The sequence below is a fragment of the Micropterus salmoides genome, unplaced genomic scaffold (genome assembly GCF_014851395.1).
Source record: "Micropterus salmoides isolate LMB-PRFRI ecotype aquatic unplaced genomic scaffold, ASM1485139v1 Ms_hic_scaffold_16, whole genome shotgun sequence".
Lineage (NCBI taxonomy): Eukaryota > Metazoa > Chordata > Actinopteri > Centrarchiformes > Centrarchidae > Micropterus > Micropterus salmoides.
Window position 1 is genome coordinate 11,953,412 of NW_024040707.1, and position 22,786 is coordinate 11,976,197.

At 39.3% G+C, this 22,786-nt stretch overlaps 1 protein-coding gene across 2 annotated transcripts; it reads left to right on the top strand.

The window, feature by feature from the left end:
- The first annotated feature begins 713 nt into the window (after positions 1–713).
- LOC119905280 (voltage-dependent L-type calcium channel subunit beta-4-like) lies at positions 714–22,171 on the top strand. Of its 2 annotated transcripts, XM_038722145.1 has the most exons (15): positions 716–1,072; positions 1,833–1,925; positions 12,178–12,297; positions 13,461–13,583; positions 13,682–13,797; positions 13,876–13,955; positions 14,052–14,071; positions 14,663–14,740; positions 15,716–15,774; positions 15,903–16,003; positions 16,091–16,242; positions 16,324–16,419; positions 16,855–17,025; positions 17,236–17,281; positions 19,424–19,534. In XM_038722145.1, the coding sequence occupies exons 1-14, from the start codon at positions 992–994 to the stop codon at positions 17,263–17,265; spliced, it is 1,320 nt and encodes a 439-aa protein (XP_038578073.1). In that variant the 5' UTR covers positions 716–991; the 3' UTR covers positions 17,266–17,281; positions 19,424–19,534. The 2 variants fall into 2 exon arrangements, with proteins under 2 accessions (XP_038578072.1, XP_038578073.1); XM_038722144.1 differs by lacking the exon at positions 17,236–17,281 and having other exon boundaries at positions 714–1,072; positions 19,424–22,171.
- Positions 22,172–22,786: the final 615 nt, after the last annotated feature.

Genomic DNA, 22,786 nt, shown 5'->3' on the forward strand with positions numbered 1-22,786 from the left:
CATGTAAACTCAACTCAAAATTTCTTCTCAAATATATTAAAAACATACAGAGGTGAGAAATATTGTTCCTCCTTGGCCCATGGTGCTACATGACACAGACAATAACTATTTCTTTAACAAGCGCAAGAGAGAATATATATAGATCCACAGGAAAGTAAATTATATATATATAACTTTTTGTAGTGCAAATGTGATTATGGCAAATGTTCCGTTTCAGATAGTTTGAAGGTCGGTACTGGTGTAAACAAGTGTTTGTACAGGTTTTTGAGTCTTTGTGCCTGTGTGCTTGTATATTAAATTTTTGAAGAAAAGTGTTTTTAATTTTTTCATGATTTATTTTTTTGCATGTCTGTATATGTGTGTCTGTAATCAGTTACCAAATAAAAATCAAAAACAATATGTGCTTTCAAGTGCAGACTAACGTTTCACCTCGATCTCCCCTGTATTGTGAATTCACAGATCCACTCTTTGAACATTCCACATATATTTGACTGTGTTTGAATCCTCATTTCACTTACAAATATTAATTCTTATGCGCATACGGGAAGGAACATAGTGTTTGTATGAAGCAACACACCTCTAAAAAAAACCAAAGATTAAAATTGTATTCCTGTATCCACATATAAATTGATTTTTATGCCAGTTAAGCCACCCTTGACACCCCCGGCAGAGACACACAGTTAGTATGGGCCTTAACGGTTGCTCGAGCGATGACGCTTCATTCTCAATGGTTTATTTTAGCTCCTGTATTTTTCCTGCTCCGCGTTACATTTCCCCCCTCCGTGGCGTTACACACATTTTATTTCACCCCGGGAGCAAACGCTAGCTTTCCTATCAGCTCTGCTTGGATATTAATCGCCTTTTCCGTCATATTATCGCTCCTGCATGCCGCTTCCCCGCTGTTTTTAGTGCATATAGATGTATTTTGTGTCCCTTGTTTCCTCCAGTAACCCATGTCTGTGTGCATCCCGCCTCCCTGCGCTCTCAATAGATGGTGCAAGTCAAAATGTCCAAATCGCCCGTAGACCCACTGTCCGCTGTGGAAACAGCCTCTCAGTCGCACTATTTTCAGGTAAATCCACACACTTTGCTCTGTCGTTCACACACCTTTAACTATTATCACTGCCGAGTTAAAGTGCGGTGGAGGTAACGTTATAACGGTTAGCTAACGTCTTGCTACTTGTTGTTGAAATTGAGGCGTCGCGTTTTGGCAGCGAGCTACTTTTTCTTTCTGTCTTTCTTTAACCTCCGCCACTGAAACTGCAGATTGATGCTTGCGAAATGCCAGTGGATGCGATAATAAAGAAGGCTCAAATATGCTCATTATGCCGCTCATACACAAACAGGATTAAAAAAATAAGATACATTTGCTGTTTGAGATCGGGCCTTTTATGGATTCTGTATTAATGATGTATTATTTATTTCAATCGCATTTCCTGCTGCGCTTTATTTACACCAGTGTAGGAAAAACAGTAACATGATTGGGCTTGTATGCTGAATTTTTCTGGTAAAAAGATACAGACAGACCATGACTCTGACTCACCTGTAGCATGAATCTACAGGGCCTGCCACCTCACACACCCCGCAACATCCATGCTTTCTTATTAATGGACTCAGAGGCCTGAGGAAATCTGTTTCCTGCATTGGACAGACCAGCATGTGCAGCTAGATGAATTCAGTCCTGAAATATTTGCAAAGCTACAGCTGATTGTAGTGGCCACTCTCCTCCACAGCAGCTCTTTTACACCAGTTCTCCCAAATTGGGGCTTATATTTAGTCAAAATTACAGAAAATCCTTAAACCTGTGTATGTGTCTCCCTCTCTCATAACAGCTGCCCAGGAAGTTGCCTAAACGCAAGAGCCGCTTCAAACGCTCAGATGGCAGCACGTCCTCTGACACAACATCCAGCTTCATCAAACGGCAGGTAAAAGCCCTCCAAACATTTGTTGGCTTCTCTTTGCATGTTTATGCATGAATTGTAGTCTACATCATGCCCTGGTACATCACTGTCACAGGTACATTATTACTCTTGGAGGGAAGAACTGTAGACTGCTTCTATGGGAACTGTGGGAAAGTTGTGCTCTTGAGTCTGAATAAAGCTAAATAGATTTAAATTTGCTTTTTAATCAGAACAGATGTTTCTGCATTGTTTTGATGGCATTGGTGAGATGCGTATATTATTTTTCAGTTGGTAGGGAATCAAGGTTCTTCTTCTTTTGGACTCACAGTTGTCACAAAAAGACATTTGTAGTTTTGCATTTATTATCCTTCCATCCAGCATATGACTATTTCTGCTCTTCATCTTCACCCAGAGAGCTCCTCTCCTCAGTTACAGTTGCTGTTTTGCCCAGTAGAGAGCAGCAAAATGCTGAAAAAAGGGGCAGTGTGTTACATCAAAATCCCAACACAGCCCAGTTATTTTAATTAATGTTTTCAGGTCAAGCACGTGCGGTAGACTGATGGAGATTTGGTGTTATTTAAGATGATCTCTAACTGGTAGGGGAGGGGGTGCAAAGGAGGTTTCTAAGCTTTTCTGAGATTCTCCTCATGCTGAATAACCTTGATCAGCGGATTTGAGTGTGTATAATCAAAACAGTTTTGTGTTTTTTCTGACGATGGATTTGATTTGATGTGGGTGTTGGTGTAAAGCAGAGCGGCTTGTAGTTTCACAGAGAGCCCAGCAGAGGGGAGAACTTAATCCTTGCACAAATCAGGTTGTGAGGAGTCAAGAGGTTTCACAGGGCTACAGATGGAAACTGTGAATGCAGAGCTCATCCCAAAACTGCCAGATCCCTGAGGTTCATGAGCCTCATCGAAGAGGGAACGTCAGGAGTTGGGAAGGATTCAAATATTCTTTCTCAAAAGGAGCCCAGTTTACCAATGACAGAAACTACATGGCTCGCTCTGTAGTCCTGCAGGCTTTTACACCATCTGTAGAATATGTTCCAAGTAGCCATTTAGTCCTGATTTATTAACCTCTAGTTGAAACATTGGAGAAGAGGATAGAGTGGATTAGAATCGAATAAAACTATATTGTTCACCAAGGTGGAAAATTGTCTTTGGCTTGTCTAGCAGTTCATTAAAACATACACACACATCACATAACAACACACAGCATGGAGTAGTTGATTAATTGATTGATTGATGGACAGAATATGAATCTACAACTCTTTTGGTAATTGATCAATAATTTAAAGTAATTTTTCAAGTAAAAATACCATTTCTCATGTAGTAAACTGATCGGATTTTGGGTTTTGGACAAGCAATTTAAAGACGTCAGTTCTGACTTAAGTTCTTTACTTAGGTAAAATGCGATTAATATTTTTCCCTGTTGTGTGACTTTTTGTAGACCAACCAATTGAATCGAGAAAATAATCAGCAGATAAATCAATGATGTTAGTGGAACCACTCAAGTGTTTGAACCAGCTTTTGTGTGGATTTGATCAACAAAATCCTAAAATTAAAATTTGAAAGTGTAGATTGATAGGAAAAAAGTTGCAATGCCTCTTCAATAGAATAAAGTAGTGCTGAAGCGATTAGTCGATAGACTGTGTAATGTTTGACAGACTAAATAATAGAAATGAAAAGGTAAACTAATATAGTCAATAAAGCGCCCCCATACTTATTTCAGCACACTCAGATGTTTTACTGCTCCAGCTTTACTTGGTCTGGTATCACCAGTAGCCTATTGTGGCTAATACTAGCTAATGTTAACAAACATAAGAAACACTGTGTAACTGACATTAGTAAGGCTGTTCCATGATGTTTTAGCACTTTACATTGTTCCTTAATTGTGTATAAAATGTCAGAAAATAGTGAAAACGGATAGATTTGCTGTCTAACAAATAGTGCTACACTTCAAATATCAATATCAGAGCTGAAACTTTAAGTTGAATAATCACTGAGTTGATCAAAAGAAAAAGGAATCTGCAACTATTTTAATCATTGATTAATCACTTAAGTAATTTTTCAAGCAAAATAAAAGCCAATCCTTGTTCAAACTTTGCCACTGTGAGGATGTGCTGATTGTTATTTTTTTTTACATATTAAATCATAGTAAACTGAAAATCTCTACATTTTGCAGCAATTTTAGGACGCCTTAAGACTTGGGCTCTGGGAACAAGTGATAGTTGTCTTTCACAATTATCTGCTGATTAGTTGATAATAAAAATAAATGGTCGCAGCCCTATATCAACTGTTGTATTTTTGTATATTTGATATGTTCAATATTCAATTCAATAAAACAATTTTCTACAATTTTCTTGAAACAAATTTCTTTGGTAAATAAACAAGTTTTCAAAAATGCAGCGTTTGTCCACTACAACTAACAATTATTTTCCTAATTATTATTTTCATACATTAATCTGCTGATTACTTTATTGATTACTTGTTTAGTCTATGAAACATCAAACAGAAGTGCTGGAAAAACACTCATCACAACTTCCCAGAGCCAAAATTGATGTCCTTAAATTGCTTGTTTTATCTGACCAACAGTCCCAAACCAAAAAAGAATTCATTTACTATCAGCTATGACACAAACAAGGTGCAAATCCTCATATTTTTGAAGCTGGAACCAGCAAATATTGGACATTCTTGCTTGAAGGGAAAAAAAGACTCAAACAATGAATCATTAATAGTTGAACAGAAAGTAGAAAGTTTAAAAGAAAATCTGGGATTCAAACATGATGAAAAATGCCTGTATTTCATGCAGCGCACCATTACCGTGAGGGTGTATGGAGCAATGTAACAGAGGGATGTTAGTGAGGAGAAGCAGGAAAATGGGGCTGAGCAGACATCTTCTTCAGGAGGGCGACATTAGTTATCCTGATCGGGGGGCTTAATGAAAATCTCCAGATTCCCTGAGAATATTGCACTGCATAAAATATTCATGATTCTCATTTTGAAGGCCTCAGGCGATTTGATGTGTGGGTTCATTGTTCACATGAGCACCTTTTAGTTTCTTTATGATCATTATCTTCTCTCTGCACGCACAACAGGCGCACCCCCCAGCCCCAAATAGGTGATATGACAAAGTGTTTTCTGCAGAAGGAGTAAAATTTACAAACAGAGCAGATAGTTTCTTGTCTGTGATAGGGGTGGGGTGTCTATGGAGGAGCAGTGGAGTATGACTCATTTCTGCAGCAGGATACAATAAGCAGTATGTGTGGATGTATGTGTTATATGTAGGACATGTAAGCTTTGAAACGGGAAGGGAAATCTTGAGCCGTGTGTGTGATTATAACAGCAGTTTCTTCTTTGTTTCCTCTCCACTCTGTGGATGTTGGATTGGACTTTAATGGAAATAAATAAGATTGGGATGTAAATTTAGAGAAGTGGTTTGAAGTGACGCAAAAGCTGCGTTGGTTGTTGTTGTGGGGTGGGTGGGTGTGTGTGTGTGTGTGACAGCTGGGATGGGATGAGGTGGGGTAAGAATAGAAAAGAAGGTGTTGCCGGCTCCAGTGCAGGTCGTCCCCATGTTAGGGGATGGGACGCAGTACAGTCTGTCTGCATTTCATTTTACAGCATGTAGTGTATAGAGGGAGGGAGGGACCGGCAGCAGCAGCAGCAGCATCACCACATTAACTGAGTAAGTACAAATGACTCTCGACACAGTCTTCTTCTGCCTGTCTGAAACTCCTCCTGTCTCCCCCACATTTCTTTGTAGCATTTCCATGGTGTTGTCGCTGCTCCTCTCTGTTTTCCTTTGTCTTCCTCCTTCCCCTTGCCTCCCCTCTTCAACAAATGCTTTTGTTTCTCTCATTCTGTCACCTGCTTTACTTTTTGATTACCCATGTGCGTCTTGTGATTGATCAATTTAACATACAGTGCCTGATCTTGACTTTGATATTGATGCAACCACAGAGTGATTTATTGCATTGTGTATCAGCGAGCTCTGTGCATGTGTAACTTGCTGACATTGAATTACAATTGCATTGTTAATCGAACACTTTTTGAAATTGGATATTTGGCAACTGGATTTCCAAATCGCTGGTGTGCAGCTTCTTTTTTTTTTTGCTTTGAGGGAAATGTGTTTCAGCCTCCTGAATAATATATTCTGTTGTTGTGCAGAATCTCCTTTCTGCAAATAAAGCCCGATACATTTTAGTGTTAGCATTAACCTGCATTCCCTGCATTTTATTTTACATATTTTCAAAGGAGCATACATTGTTTTGGGTTTTTAATCCATTTATTACAAATCGGTATGCAGTTGATTTTTGAGTTGGGTATCTCCTGCTATGCAGGTAGCCTACCCATTGTTTTTTAACCATGCTAGGGTTGTGGCTCTAGGGCTGACATTATCGTTCTGTTAGTCAGTTAAGCACTTTGGTTTAGACTTAAATATCTCAACTGTTTGATGGATTGCCATGAAATTGTGTGCAAACATTCATGGTCCTGAGAGGATGAATTGTGATAACTCTAGTGATCCTATAATTGTTCATTCAGTGACATCATCAGGTCAAACATTCAGTTTCTTCAATACTAAAGTTTATGCCCAAATATCTGTAAAAGACAATGACACTCCCATCAGCCTCAGCTCCAACATGCTGAACTAAGATGATGAACATGATAAACAGTACACCTGCTAAACATCAGCATGTTAGCGTTGTCATTATAAGAAAAAAATTGTTTCCATGGCATGCATGCATTTAGCTCAAAGCACCAGTGTGCCTAAAGGGGCCAGTATGTTTCAACATAAGTGCTCTGTTAGATGGTCGAACGTCTTTGGAACCCAACAACCTTCTGACGTCAGAATTTGGGGGTGCTGCGTCCAACAATGTCCATAGCTTTCTAAAACCGACAATGCGACATTCAAACCTATTTCATGCTGCGATTGGCCAGCTGTGAAGAGGTAGCTCTCTGTTTTCAACTTTCCATGTCAACAAAGAGTGCAAAACTATGAGTGCCTCTTGTATAACGTACCACAAGGATCTGTGTGTAGCTGTATTTTCCTTTCTTTGTACATGTAATCCTAAGCCATATTATGGAAAAGCAGTGTTGTATGACTTTTATGCTGATGACACACAGTTGTACCATTGTTTGAGACCTGGCGGCCCTGATAAGCTGAAATGCTTAAAGAACATCAAGCATTTAAATGGCTATTAACTTACTAAAAGTACACAAGACAAATTGTAATTTTTAGATCCCCAGATATTGAAATAATAGGCTATGTAAAATGTTGTAGCTAGCAACCTAGGACCACTCTGTGGATAAAACAAACCCTATGCTAAGAATCTTCACATTTTATTTGACCCACAATATTGAATTTGATAAACAGATAAATGCTGTTGTTAAATCTTCTTTTAAGGTCAAGCATATGTTTTCTTTTAGACATTTGAGGCTTTTATTACTTCTCACTGGATTATTGCAGCATACTAACCCACAGAGTCAGGCAGACTACTCACACTACTGTCACGCCCTCAGCAGGTGCAAAATGCGACCGAACGTCTGCTAACAAAATAAAAGAAATTGTGCCATATTACTCCAATTTTAACATCATTGCACTGGTTGCCAGTGTAATTTAGAGTTGCCTCCCCCTAGTGTGGATATCGGGCATCGCATATTGGACATTTTTGGTAAGGGCCATGAGGCAGCAGCATTTTATTCCGTGTTACTTCGTAACTCTCAAGACGATCTGCCAGCCCTTAGATCAACATGGGAAGCCGACCTTAATATTGGCCTCTCAGAAGAGAACTGGGGGTCAATTCTTAAAAATTCAAAGAAGGTGTCGAGAGAACTAAAAACAAGGCTCATTCAATTCAAGATATTACATAGAGTTTACTGGACCCTACTCTTTACCTTCGCCTTCTCTTTGGTACCTCCATTTGGGAAAGCTGGCTGCACTGGAATGTCTGTCATTCAGATTAATTGATAGGGTGGGATTTTACCATCAGAAGTGGGGTCGCTACCACTAGCTACCACTATTTGGACGGGAATTGATTAGTTTGTCATAAGGGTTGTGCAGTTGGGCTGGGCTGACACTGTAGAATGTTTCCTCTTCATGTGCTGCGGCTAACTATATACGTTTGACACTCTTTTGTTATGATGTGAAATGTTTTTTTATTTATTTATATATATATATATTTGTTTTTTGTTGTTGTGCGCACAAAGTGTATTTTAGTGCGTTTTAAGGATTATCATTTTACTTTTTTCTCTTCAACAACCAGTTTGTAGTTGCACTGACAGGTTATTCCCTTTTGCTTTTTATCCTAATTAGTTATGTATATTTTTGTTGCCCACCGCTATGACCAGGTTATATGTCAGTTGTTTTGTGTATGTGTGTATTGCAAAGTTCTGGAAAAGTCTAATAAAGTGTGAATCAAAAAAAAACCAAACACATTAGGTTTTTGCTTATGAAACAACAAGTTTCCTACTTTCACATTAGAAGTTGTCTAGAAAGACGTGCCGCTGGTCCTACAAAGTAGAGGATTTAAAAACATGAATCTCTATGTAAAGCTGAAAGTCTACCTGAGGTTTCACAGTGACATTAAATTTAAGTGAGCATAAAGCGAGTGAATGACAAGTCCACCTAGACCTGTCCCTGAGGGAGAGGAAAAACAGTAAACATCAGCCCTTTTTGGTTCAGTAGCACTAATGTTTTCTTTGAATTTCGAATTCAAGTCATTTTTTGACTATAGAGGAGGTATATACATAAATAAATAAAGAGTTAGAAATTAAAAGGTTTACAAACATTATTGATATAAACCAACTTTACTTTAAGTGGCTGTAATCAATACATTTATATTAACAATGGATCCAATTACTACTCTCACTGTGGTGATGAACAGAATCGTCACCTGACTTTGCAGGTTTATGGAGCATTTCAGCCTCTTTCAGCTTATTGTTGTGGTCTCTGATAGACCCACTTCACGCTATCTGCTCAGCACCAAACAGCAAGAGACACAAAGTTAGCAACTAGCTGGGGAACACAGTGGAGCATTTAGAGACAGATATTTCCCTCATGAGTTGGTTGAGACCAAAAACAGAGCTAAAAGGAGAGTGAGTATCTTGACTTGGATTCATCAGGTGGACACAAGCACGGCTCCAAATGAATGCTAACGATGCTCTGTGTCTACTGGCTGTGTAAAAAAAGCAACACTTTGCTAAAACCTTAACCTTATCAACTTTATAAGGTGATAATACTGTTTTGTGTTGTACTCACACAATCATTTAATGCAGGTTTAATAACATCAGAAAACGTTATTAACAGATGTGTTGTCTAGAATTATTCCTTGTCTTAAAAGACCCATTCTAGTGTTGCATTTTGATTTTCATTTGTGGGGTTTTGTTTACATTTTGGTCAATGGTTGTAGCTTTAAAGTTGCTGTTTTGCATACTCCACCATGGCTGACCAGTTAATTAACCTTATTTTATGAACAAAGCCAATGTTGAAAACATCTCTACATGTCTTGCCAAAAGACAATTACAATACATTTGAATATAAATTGCAAAACCACTGAACAATGTCTCAGTAAAATCATGATACAATTAGAATTTTTTTTAAAAAGCTGTAGAAATTCCCTGCTGTTCTGTCCCTAGACTGTAGGATGACTTGAGGCCCTCTTGAGGACTCAACTAGCTGGATGACACTCCCTTCCTGTGGAGTTGAGGCCATCAGTGTTAATAAAGAATAATCACAAAAGCAGAATAGGAATGAACAGAGTTAAATTTAGCCCCCAGATGGGGACATTAGCAGTAAAAAAACAAACAAGACATCCTCTCACCAGACAATAAGATGTACTGACATTGTTATGCTCTGCATTGCAGCTTAGCTTCATCTGCAAAATACACTGATTTCTAGTCAGTTTCATTGGTGGTAAGTTTTTTGGGGTGGCAGGTTTGACCGGTAGCCAGCACACAGAGTGTGCAGCAGAGGTCCACAGCCTCATGTCCAAACATTAATAATGAATAGCAATCACAGCACAGGCAGCTGATTGTGTTCTAACATCATTAAACAGCTCTCTGACATAACACCTTTCCCATGCGCCCACCACCATATTCATTCCACTTTTATGTCTGTGTGTTTGAGTGCGTTCCCAGTGAAGACAGGGAAGCCTTTACAGTGAGAAATATTCAGATTCATGTCTTTATCAGGCTCTAGCGCTGTCCTCCTAATCAGCCAGGTATGCAACTCTCTCTGACCGTCTCTGTCTGTGTGTCTCTGTCTCTCGTGGTCACGGTCATTTTTTCCTTCTTTCCCCCTACTGTGTTTCCCTTCTTCTATCTGCGATGAGGATAGATATCTAGGTCTCACTCCACTCCTTCATGGCATTTTATTATGTTCTAATCTCATCTTCCCCTTGAGATAGCCTCGCTTTATCTTGTCTTATAAATCGTTTATACCTCTCTCGTCTCTCCAACCATCCTTCAGTCACTCTCTGTCCTCGTAAACATCCTTCTGTTTTCAGTATATCTTGTCAACAATATTCAACCCACCCACCTCCCCTCCTTCTGGGTCTCTCTTTCTATCGAGTTCTTCCTCACCCTCCTTTTCTCTCTCGGTGCTGCTCTGGCGCTGGTGCAGTGTTGCCTTGCAGAGCTTGTGAGTGCTAGAAATCAGATCTAGTTATCTAACATAGACACAGACCCCCCCAAAAAAAACTAGGAGAGGTGTTCACTGGCCATTTCTCTGGGGCTTGAAGCGGTACTGTAGAACAAAATCCATTTTGGATTATATGTATGCATTCTGAGATCGCAACGGTGGTGGTTGTTTTTCGTGTCAGGGCACTTTTCTTTGGTGGATTTGGAGCCTGAATTTCCTTTTGTTGTGCTGTTGCTAATTGGTCCTCCAGAGGATTCGTTTGTATATGTTGGCAAGATGGATGACCAGGACTAAGTCACTGCACTCTGGAGGAGACGAAAACCAAAGTGAAAACTGTATTATGTGCTGTTTTCTTAGTTCTTTACATCTTGCTTCATTTGCAAGAGCATGCTTGATTGTGATATGTAATTATGAGCACTGGAGTTACCTGTGGGAGGTTTATCTTGGTGGTTTCTTGTCCGTCTCTTGTCCGTCTCACTCATTACTTCTTTTAGTCTTTTTATTTCTTGCTTGTCTCCTGTCTCGCCTCTCTCTCGCTTGCCTTACTTGGACTTGTTTTTGCTGCAGCGGTTCTCTTTACTGACAGATTCAGGACTGAGTTCCTTCATAGAAGCCAAATAGAGACCAAATATGGGAGCACGCGCACACACACACACACACACACACACAGTACCCAAACTGCATCTAGAGCACCATTTGTCTCCTTTTCAATGTTTTTCTTTTTGGAAATCGGCATCATGGTTACTGTCTGAATTTCATTAAGCAGTAACCTGTTAATTATTTTCCTGGTTCATTGATTATTTGTTTTGGCTATAAAATGTCAAAATAAATTGTGGAAAATGTCATTGTATCGTTGTCAAATGTCTTGGGGGGGTTTTCCCGCGAAAAGTCCAAAACCTAAAGATATTCAGGCTATCATTAAATGTGGAAAAACTTCACTTTTCAGAAGCTGGAACAAGTTAAATTTGGCCATTTTTGCTATAGAAAATATTTAAATGACTGTCAAACTAGTTCCTGATTCAGTTGATCATTTAAACAACTAAACACATGAACCACCTTGAAAATTTTGAGTAAAGCAGCACCTATTAAGTAATTTTTGTAATGTAAAATGCCTCTTTGTGTGCTTTATCTGTGGTTTTCAACATAACGTGCTAATCATCCCTGGGATATGTCCTTAAACCGCTTACAATGAAAAATGCTACCCAGCATATATTGTGCTAATGAGGAGGTGTCCTTGGAGAATAAACAGGGGGATGAAGGATGTATATGTGCTGCACTGTGGGGGATGATGGAATGGATTGGGGCCAAGCAGGAGAGAAGAGGATGCAGTTGCCTCCTTTGTGCTATATTTGGTCCACCAGAAGATGGCTGGTGTGGGAGAGCAAAGCATTGTGTTGGAGGCTCACGCATGAATGTGTTTATGAACACAGACCTGTATTTGCATAATGCACACCTGCGCATAAAGACTACAGAACAGAAAGCCAGATGAAAGTATAGACAGAAACAGTAGCAGTAACATGTCTTGGTAATCTTGGCTTAGCATGACTAGAAGATCTTAATGTAAGTCATGAAGGTATTAATTACAATACCTCAAAGTGAATCCTTATAATGTCTGCCTCTGACTCTCTCCTGACAGGGGTCGGCTGATTCGTACACCAGTAGACCGTCGGATTCAGACCTGTCAGCAGAGGAGGACCGCGAGGCGTATCGGCGTGAAGCCGAGCGCCAGGCACAACTGCAGCTCGACAGAGCTAAGGTACGCCATACCGTGATTTATACTACCACATACTGTATTTTTTTAAATAGTAGTTCAAGTGTGCAATAGATGAAATGTGGAAAATAGTTCCCCCAAATATTGGCTACCGACCACACACATTGTCAGATCCCACAAAAGCTGAAAGAAAACTCCTTCTCTGGACTGTTAAACTGACTCCAAAACGGTCTTGATGCACACTGAAATGTTTCCTGTTGGTGTTCATGTCAACCAGCAAACAGCAGTTGCACTTGCAAATGTTGTTCTGGATCCTCCGCACACCATACGCAAATGATCAGCCAGACGTGCCGATCAGTCGCATGTTTACACAAGTAAAACAGTGTTGCATTCGTTTAAATTCGTCAGTGTAACAGACTGGATGATGATCGAGTTTCACTTGCCTTTTGAAAACTGGTTGTGTAGTTGATTTGTCAATAACTGCATCTGTGTGAACTCTACTCTAAACCTTCTGTCTGTAAAGAATTATAAGCTTTGCCTTTAGTGCAAAGTGGGACAAATTGTTTTTGAGTCAAGCTCCAAGTCTAGACAAACAGGTCCCAAATCATGTCCAAGTCCTAAATTTTGTATTTTTAATCCTAAACAAGTCACCATGAAATTAGGAACAGCAGCAACAGGAGCTTAACTTTACTGTTAGCCACCTATCATTAGCTAACTTTGTTTATTGGTTTTAAAAGGTAACATTTAGGCACCAAATCTTGGATGCAAAGCTAAATACTGAACTCTTACTAGCTTTTACCTAACGTTAGCTTAAGCCATAGCTGGCCAAGGAACATTAACGCTAACCTTAATTTAACCTACCCGTGTAGCCTAAAATAACAAAGAAAGTTGGGTTGAGCGTTTCAGTTTTCAGCCTCATGGTTGGTTAGTTGGTGCCCACAGAAATATGCGTGTATCCGAATGTGATAATCGGACTCATCTGTTTGCTAGTCTGCACTGCCAAACACATCTTTCCCTCCTGCTCGTGCTACACAGTTGGCTGCTGTCAGATTGAATATATGAATCAAGTCATTCAAAGTCCAAGTGAAGGTGTTAAATTCAAATTTGAGTCTAAAGTCAGCAGATTTATGACTTGAGTTTTATGCTGTACCATGGCACTGCAGTTTCCCTCACAAGTGTTTTTTTGTCCTTATTTATTGTTGCTATAGTCCAAACCTGTAGCGTTTGCAGTAAAGACGAATGTGAGTTACTGTGGAGCTCTGGATGAGGACTGTCCCGTCCAAGGAGCTGCAGTCAATTTCGATGCCAAAGACTTCCTGCACATCAAAGAAGTGAGTGATTATCTGTCGCTAATGAAGATGACCCCCTCCATTACATTAAAACAAGACAGACATACATGACAGTTCTATTGTCGTATTGAACTTAACAGAAGTATAATAATGACTGGTGGATCGGTCGGCTAGTAAAAGAGGGAGCGGACATCACCTTCATCCCCAGCCCCCTACGCCTGGAGGCAATGAGACTCAAACAGGAGCAGAAACAAAGGTCAGTTATTAGTATCAAGCTTTTCAGAGGACTCATTTCCACAATATAAGTTTGATAATTTAGTGTCTCGCTTTGCAGGAAAACAGGGGGTAATTCCTCTAGTTTAGGCGACATGGTGACTGGGAGTTGGAGGACCACACCGCCATCTGCAGGGGAATGTAAGTATTACAAATATTTCTCTTAGGCTGGGAAAAAAGAAAACCTCCCTGATATCTTTTTTCTTTCATTAATTGTTATTTTCTTGTTTTCACAAGCCAAACAGAAGCAAAAACAGGTAGGTTTTAGCACTTTGTGATGTCACAGCATGTGCTCATAATATATCATTTTTGTTTTAAGGGACTTTATCAAACAATGCGCAGGTCCTTAAGTCTTTTAAAAGCTTTCAATTCAGTTCCTTCAAAAAATGACCTTGTAAGTTATTAAATTTTATTTTTATATTTTAAACACGCTATATGTATAACAAGATATTATACCTTTTATATTACTTATAAACTACAGTTGAGAACAGTGCGCCAGTGGATTGTGCGTATAGCAATTTTAGTAAAAACTTAAATATTAAATAAATGCATTATTTTTAATTGGTTAATCCAGCCATCAAATTTCTGCCACTCTGTTGGTTTTACATCATTCTTTGACTGTTATGCAACGTGAAATGGGTATTTTAAAAAAGGTCTTGAATTACATTTTACGAGGTATTAAAAAGTCCTCAATTTAATTCAATGAAACCCTCCACAGAAACCCTGATTGTGTGTTGTGTGTTGTGTTTTAGCCTTTCACAACATAACAAACTCAGCTTCCAACATCTCTTACCACTGCTCTCTCTGTTCTTCATCCCTCTCCCCTCGTTGTCCCCTATTTCTGCCAGGAACACATCCCTCCCTACGACGTGGTGCCCTCTATGAGGCCGGTGGTCCTCGTGGGACCATCGCTGAAGGGCTATGAGGTCAGCTTCTCCCTGTTTCACCTCCAGCAAACAGAGAACGACGCACTGCATTCATTTTCTCTGTTAAAACTCCTCCTGCACTACTGCATTTATTGTTTGAATCAGATTCAACTTCATGGGACGATAATATATTATCATAAAAGGTTTTTGTAGACGCTGCTTAAGGCCGAGAGGTTACACAATAACTTCATGGAATGCATACTATTTTCAGCATAAAATGGTAAAGGGTCTCTAATGAGTCTAAGTGAATGTACCATTTTAACATTTTAGGTGGACATCCAAAGTAAAGCAGATATTTTACTTCTGACACCTGCTCAACACATTGTCCTCAAATGTAACTTATGAACTTCTGATGAGGGCCAAGATCTGGAATAAAACAAAAAAAAAAGTTACCAGAAAGTGTGAAGCTACTTTTTCTTAATTTTGAATATTAAATGTAAGTTAAGTAACTCTTTTGAGTTAATTGAACTTGTTGGAGTAGTTGTAATAGTAGTCAAATATATTTTGGAGGACAAACCAATACTTCTACTACGTTACAATTGCATACATCTGATTTGTCACACTACATTTATTAATTTTTTTATACTCATGTAGTCTAAAATGAATGTGGAGATTTTATGATCACAATTATGATTTAAAATTTCATTACAGATTGACATATGTTCACTTCTTCACCTTGTTTTTTTACTAATGAATTTACTTACTACTCATATTTTTTTTAACAGATACTCTTACTTAAGTAACTTCTACTTGAGTACACTTTTTATCTACTTTACCCTCTTCTGTATACATGTTTATATTCAGTAATACAGTCTGCTTAGATTGACCTTTGACAGTAATGGATATTTCACTGTTAATGGGTGATGGTGATAGAATGTGGAAAGAAGCTGTTCTTATTCTGATTGATATGGTATCCTAACATTAAACCAAAGGAGGAGTTTTGTGTCTGTTTCTTTCCTCTTATCGTCCACCTAGGTGACGGATATGATGCAGAAAGCTCTTTTTGACTTCCTGAAACACAGATTTGAGGGAAGGTCAGTAAAACATTACAGAAACATCTTCTTTTAGTTGTGGGAAAGTCAGCACTTTTAATAAATCTGACCAAAAGTTTTCACTGCAATTGTTTTGTTTTTTTCCTAACTGCATTTGCGACTGTCCACAGAATCTCAATCACCCGTGTAACTGCCGACCTGTCTCTAGCCAAGAGATCTGTCCTCAACAAAAGACCCATAATGGAGAGATCCAACACTCGCTCCAGCTTAGGTGCTAATTTCAGCATGAATAGAGTCTTTTGGTATGAAGAAGCGAAGAGTTTAAAAGTATATAATCCAATGTGTCTTGTCTGTGCAGCGGAGGTTCAGAGTGAGATTGAGAGGATATTTGAGCTCGCCAAAACTCTGCAGTTAGTGATTCTGGACGCAGACACCATCAACCATCCCGCACAGCTAGCCAAAACCTCCCTCGCGCCCATTATTGTCTATGTGAAGGTTTCCTCGCCAAAGGTACTTAAGGTTACCTTACTCACGAACGTTTGATTCAGGCTGCGTCATCTACCTTGACCTTTATCTTTACCTTTCTCTCAGGTGCTCCAGAGGCTGGTCAAATCCAGGGGGAAGTCTCAGAGCAAGCACCTGAATGTGCAGATGATGGCTGCAGACAAACTCTCTCAGTGCCCCCCTGTGAGTAGAGGAGGAAGCGGTTGATATAATGTTAAGTTTGGTTGTTCCTAATCAATCTGTACAATATGCATATCTTTTATGAACAGGTCGCATTTATAAGGTGAAGAAGAGTGTGTATATATGTATGTGTATATGTGTATATGTGTGTGTGTGTGTGTGTGTGTATGTATGTATGTATGTATATATGATAGATAGATATAGATGACTTAGCTGGTCAGATGTATAACATTATGATCCTTTACAGACATGACAAGAAAATATTGCTTCTGTAGATACATATATTTAAAATTAACATGGTGTTTGCCAGTTGTACACCTATATAATGAAATTCAACTTTTTTTGGCACTTGTTTTTACAGTTCTGTCAGCTGCTGGAGGAAAAATTATGCCTTTCCACAGGAGCCAATATCTTTGATTTACTTCTGTTCACATGTAGGAGATGTTTGATGTCATTTTGGATGAGAACCAGCTGGAAGATGCTTGCGAGCATTTGGCTGAATACATGGAGGTCTACTGGCGTGCCACTCACCTCCCAGGCAACACTCCTCTCAACCCCTTATTGGAGCAGAGTCTGATGACCCCGCCTTCTGCCATTTCCAGCCTACAGGTAAGCTTGACCTGTAAAAGAATAGGAGAGCATGAAAATACTTTAAATACTGTTTTAAAGACTTGGAAGTAGGAAACCTGTTTTGAACATGTTGTATGTTGTCAATGTCTTTACCAGCTCTTCCCATCTCAGATACTCACTCCTTTGTTTTTATTTGATTGTCTCCAGTTGTCTTGTCTGTCCTCTCATCCATGCTTAACATTTTTGCAGTTTTCTGAAACACAGGAATTAATTGAATGATCGCTTACAAAATGGGGTGAGTAGTAGGGTTTATATATATATATACATACATATACTGTGTATATATATTTATATTTGCACTCTCGACCCCAACAATCCCTCCTTATGCACTTCCCGACTCTTGAACACGACACAGCGGCTGAGACGGTGAATGAACAGCATTTTATTCATTCAGATCTCGCCACAGATAAGATGACGTGTTTTTCTTCATTGCATCCTGCCTCCTTTCCTTTAGTTGATGCTCTCAGGTGAATCGCCTCTCCACAAGCTTTCTGGGAGAAAATTCACAAAGCAGTTTCAATTGAACACCACAACTGAGTACAGTAGTGTTTGAAAATGATAAAACGCTTGCATGAAATGTCAAAATCTGACCAATTGTTCTCTATTTTAAATCTGCGTTAATCCTTTTCCAAGCATGCTGTGTGGCACACAAAATGCTATCTTGCTAATAATGCTAATAAACAGCATATGATTGATGCTTAAATAATGTGTTCACCTGAACTAAATACATCATTTACACAACAAAGACCATAACATCAGTGCAGTAACATTGTATGTCCAAGAGTAACCTCCTAACCATCCATTCAGCTGTTTCACTGTCATTTCTTTTGATCACCGTCTGTTGTTTAATCAGAAAAAAAAAGTACTTTGAAGACACTTTACCAACACTGCTGCATGCCATTTATTAACATCCTCAAACCCCCTTTATATATTGTACAGTTTTGTCGTATTTCTGTTACTTTTGATTGTGATGGCTGCCCCTTACTCTACCTGCAGGTTGTGTTTAGAATAAACCGTTATGATTTCCCACAATGTTCCTTGTGACATTTTAGAAACTTTCTAAAACACAAGTTTAAAGGAACATTTCTTTGAGCTGTGCATTTGTGCTCAGATGATTTAACTTCTTTGTGACTTGTAGCTTTAAACACTGGAAATAGTGACTCAGCACTCATAAAAAGTTGAATATTAACTACCTCTGCAGATATGGACCAAATGTGTTTTCAATCAGCATGCCACCTATGGCTGAAATGATTAGCCGATTGATTATCAGAAAAATTATCAGTCCTTTTTTTAGCCATGCTGCTACTACAGATTGGTACAATCTTTCATACAAACATTCAAGGTCCCAAGAAGATCCTACTGACTTTGGTGCTCTTTAACTAGAGCACCACCATGATGTTGACATTTTTGTTTTTTAGTGAAACGCCTAAAACAACACCCACATGTTTATTTATTTAGTATATATAAAATGGGTCAAATATCCCAATAACCTATCATTAACTAGAACATGTAGTCATCATATTCATTTTTAAATTGCCTTCAAGTCGTGCCTTTTTTCCTTTTTTATTCAACAAAACCTCCGTGGGATAGCAGCTTTATACCAAGCTGTCCCCGCATGCTGAATCATAGCTCCCTTTAATTTTATTAGTGATATTGTTTTGAAACATTTATCAAGTGCTGATTTAAAGCTGAAAAATGCTGCTAACTGGCATCACAATTCTGTTTCAGTGTTTGTAATTAAAGAGTAAAGGATAGATTTTTATCCCACCCCCCCCCACACACGTCTCTCTTAAAACAATACTGACACGCCCACATTTACAGTTATTAACAGTAGTAGTTATTAACAGTTATTGGTCGCTGTGATTGTTCTTCCTGGTTGTGTACTGGCTGTAAAGAGATTCCAGTTTAGGAGACACAGTGATAATTATTTGTGTAAATATCCTACGGCAAGGAAGCACAGTCTATGGAAACCCCAAAAAGAGAAATTCTTACATAAAAGACTATAAGATACCCACTTTATTTTACTCATTAAGTTAGCTTCAGCACTGGTTTTATTCCTGTATCTCTAACATTGCAAACCCTTTAGCAAGGAATCTGTTTGTAGCCAGTGTGGACAGGGGGGGGAAATTGCAGCAACCAGTAACTTCTTTTCAAACTACATATGGGCAGGTGAGTGTTGTTTTGAGATAGATTTGAAACTTTTCCTTCAAATTCCCTCTTGGAATGGAGTGTTCACATTATTCTGTCCATCCTCTGTGTGTTTGCTGTCTGTGAAAACTTGCTGTGGCAGAAAAACTGTCTGTGTTTGTGTCGTTACTAGTGTGAAGTTACTTTTAGATGCTGTCCTGTTTTCAGCGCTGTCTTTTGAATCCTCCAGAACCAGAATAAGAACCAGCCGCAGCCTCGTGAGGAGGGGGGCTTGGAGGGCGACGAGGAGGAGGCAGGCGAGGAGGCCCACTCCCCTTTGGAGCAGGACAGTCTTATGCCGTCTGACGAGGCCAGCGACTCCCTGTCTCGCGGCCGGAGGGGGAGCCCGTGCCACAGGGGGGGTGAGGAGGACGAAGAGGAGGAGGAGGAAGAAGAAGATGAGGGGGAGGAGGATGATGAGTATGCCTCTCCCTGCCATGCTCGCACATACCGGGACATGTACCCCCCTCACCGTGGGCACACAGGCAGTGCCCACAGTGCCAACGGGCACGAGTCACAGGACAGGCTGCTCCAACGCGAAGCTCAGCAAGGTCACAACCAGAGGAACAACCGCCAGCGCAGCCGCCCCTGGCCCCGAGACACCTACTGAGGAACAAGGGCCCCTCCCCAGACATCAGCACCAAGATCACCCCAAGCCCTCCGACTGTCACACGTTCCCAAACAAACGATTTAGAGATGGAAAAAATTTCCCCCATAATCAGCTCCAAACTTAAATCACAAACAGACGCAAAGTTTATTAAGTAGAAAACTATAGGTCTATTTTTAAAGTATTTCCAGTTGCTCTCTTCCAGACTCCCAGTTTATCTAAACCGCGGGGGATGTAATGACCTCTCCAGATTCAGATAAAAGTCAACAGGGCTACTCACCTCTGCAATGGAAAGGTTTCAGGCTACCAGCTCTACGCAAACTCAAACTTTAGCTGCTTTGCCTAAGGTTTCTCTATTGTAGGATGTCTCATATACTGGCCTTAAAATTCCTAAGACTTTTAAACTCTCTTTACTATTGCATGTATGAGTATAATTATTTTAAGACTATTTGCACATCAACGTCAGAACAGGAAATGAATGATCTATACGGATAAACTAATGTAGGAATGTCTACTGTTGAATCCATTTATGGGAAATCGTAATGCATTTGATTCCAATGTATATACTGAATGGGCACCTGGTTTGTTTCATTGCTACTATATTTGTTTGATTCTGTTAATATGGACTTGTTTGTTGTTTCAGAGAAATGTTGCCACCCATGTGTTCAGTCAGTTTGTACTCTGAAGAAGGTGAACGGCACGTGGGAGACACACAGTAAAATAAGCTGGTACAAAGCTGCAGTACAGCGTCAGTGTCACCTACAGTTCAGTACAGTACAGTACGTTCTGGGCATCGCTTCTCTTTGCTGTTGCACAATCACTCTTAACACTTCTAAAAAAAAAAAATCTAAAAATGGGCACAGAGAATGTAAACACAACTAAGAAAGGTAATGTTGTCTTTTTAAAAGGGTAAATTATTTGCCAAACTGCTTGTTTACATTGAATCATTCACATATATCAAGCACATGCTGCAGAGCCGCAGCTCCTCCTCGAATCCAGGCTTCAGAGAATGTAAGCTTGCATGCCTTTTGCACCTCCAAAACACCACCCGGTGTCTCCACAACAACCGATCACCCTGTAATTCGATTGTAGCACGTTATTGATTGTAGCATCCAACTTATCTCCCCCCCCCCCCCCCTCCACTTTGTACGTCTTTGCCAAACATTGTTTGTGTACTGCAGGTTTAACAGTTGACTAGGTTTTTACCAAGGCAGATCCTCAGGTGTATGTCCTACACGCTCATCACGCTCGACTCCATGTAACGAATGTGTCGTGCTCCCGATGGACTCGTAGCACCCGTGACACGACGTCATTCTGTTCCTGCACCGTTACTAGTCCACGAGCAGATGAGTTTTGGACATGATTGCTGATGAGCAGCTGCCAGCTTTAGGTTTACTGCTTCCATGTGTCACAGGTATCTCTCTATCCAGTGTTCTGTATATTTTGAAAAGAGAAAAAAAATTAGCATGATTGAAGGAAAAAAAAAAAAAATCTATGCAAGTGTTGCATGAAAATCTGATTTTCTTTTTACAGTTAAGTATTTTAGTAATGCGTTAATTCTGATTCTCCTCGTTGTCTTGTAGTGATAGTCTTGTCTTTGGGGCTACTCACTCCTCACACCACTAACATCACTAAAATCAGTTTATTTATCCACAAAGCTTAATATTGGGGACATTTTTTCCCCACACACACAATTTATTGGCTGGACCCTGGTTGACACACTTTTAAAAGTCACTCACTAAAAAACTGTCCCAGCCCCAGATCAAGTCTTTTTTTGTGATAAATAAAAAAATGAATGAGTGAATTATTTCAGCCCTGCATGTCTTAGTTCACCAATTAGCTATGTTCATTATATTTTGGAGTATCTTTTTCAAAGCGGACCAATTTAGCAACTGATAAGCAGTTGAGGTTTTTCAATTTATTAAGCACAATTTTTACAAGGGTTATAATTTAGTTTCCTCTGTCTTATTCTGTATGCAATACTAAGCCTAACATTGAAAAACGTTAAAACGCCTTAGACCATCTGGACTTCCTCTTTTTGTGTGAGTAGAAAAAAAAAATAATAATTTGCACTACTTTTTTTTGGGATGGTTGCTTTGTAATGCAATAACTGCACTAAATATAACCATGTATCCACCAGATTACCACAGCGTGCTAGCGTGACCCAACACGCCTCTTCCCTCTATTTATCAAAAGAGACAGCAAATGTGTAAAAAGTGAGACATTTCCTGCCTGATGCTGTATAGAATGCTTTCTATTTGAAAAAAGATTTACAATACTAAATAAAAGATGACCTAAACAAAATAAACATGACATTTTATGTACTTTTAATTGTTCGTGTCCTTTTCTTGTGTTCTACTACAATACACTCAAACTTGCCATGAACTTTGGTACAGACATTCAGCGTCCCCAGAGCCTATAATGCTGACTTTTCCTGTAGCACCACGATGAGGTTGACATTTGTGGGTTTTTTTAATATCTCAACAGCTACTGCATGGGTTGACACAAAATTTGGTACAGATATGTACAGTATGTTCAACCTTCATGATTAATTTTAAGAACTTTCGTGATATTCAAGTTTAAAATTTAAATTTGAACAATACTTTGTTTAGTGACTAAACATTATACCTACTAACCATCAGCATGTTACTGTTATGTGAGAATGTTACCCTCAAAGCCACAAGCTTAGTGGTCGACCCTTAAAGTATTAAAATAGTTAATGTTATCTGTTCAAAATTGTACTCATCATTTTGGGTATCTCCTTCTCCACGTGTGAAAGCGCACTGCATTCACGTCCCCACACATAAGGGTTTCTGGGTTTTCCACTCAAAAACTCATCTAAAGTCATCTAACTAAAGGACTGTGCAAGTGTGGTTTGATTGACAATACTGTCAATGCAAAATACACAACTGTCATGACATTTGGATTTCTATGTGCAAGTGCCTG

What these genes read in the sequence shown, in the direction of transcription:
- LOC119905280 (XM_038722144.1), top strand. Translation starts at nt 992, where the DNA reads ATGGTGCAAGTCAAAATGTCCAAATCGCCCGTAGACCCACTGTCCGCT. An exon ending in CTCAGTCGCACTATTTTCAG is followed by an intron (nt 1,073 to 1,832) that starts GTAAATCCACAC and finishes CTCTCATAACAG; the next exon opens with CTGCCCAGGAAGTTGCCTAA. An exon ending in CAACACTCGCTCCAGCTTAG is followed by an intron (nt 16,004 to 16,090) that starts GTGCTAATTTCA and finishes TTGTCTGTGCAG; the next exon opens with CGGAGGTTCAGAGTGAGATT.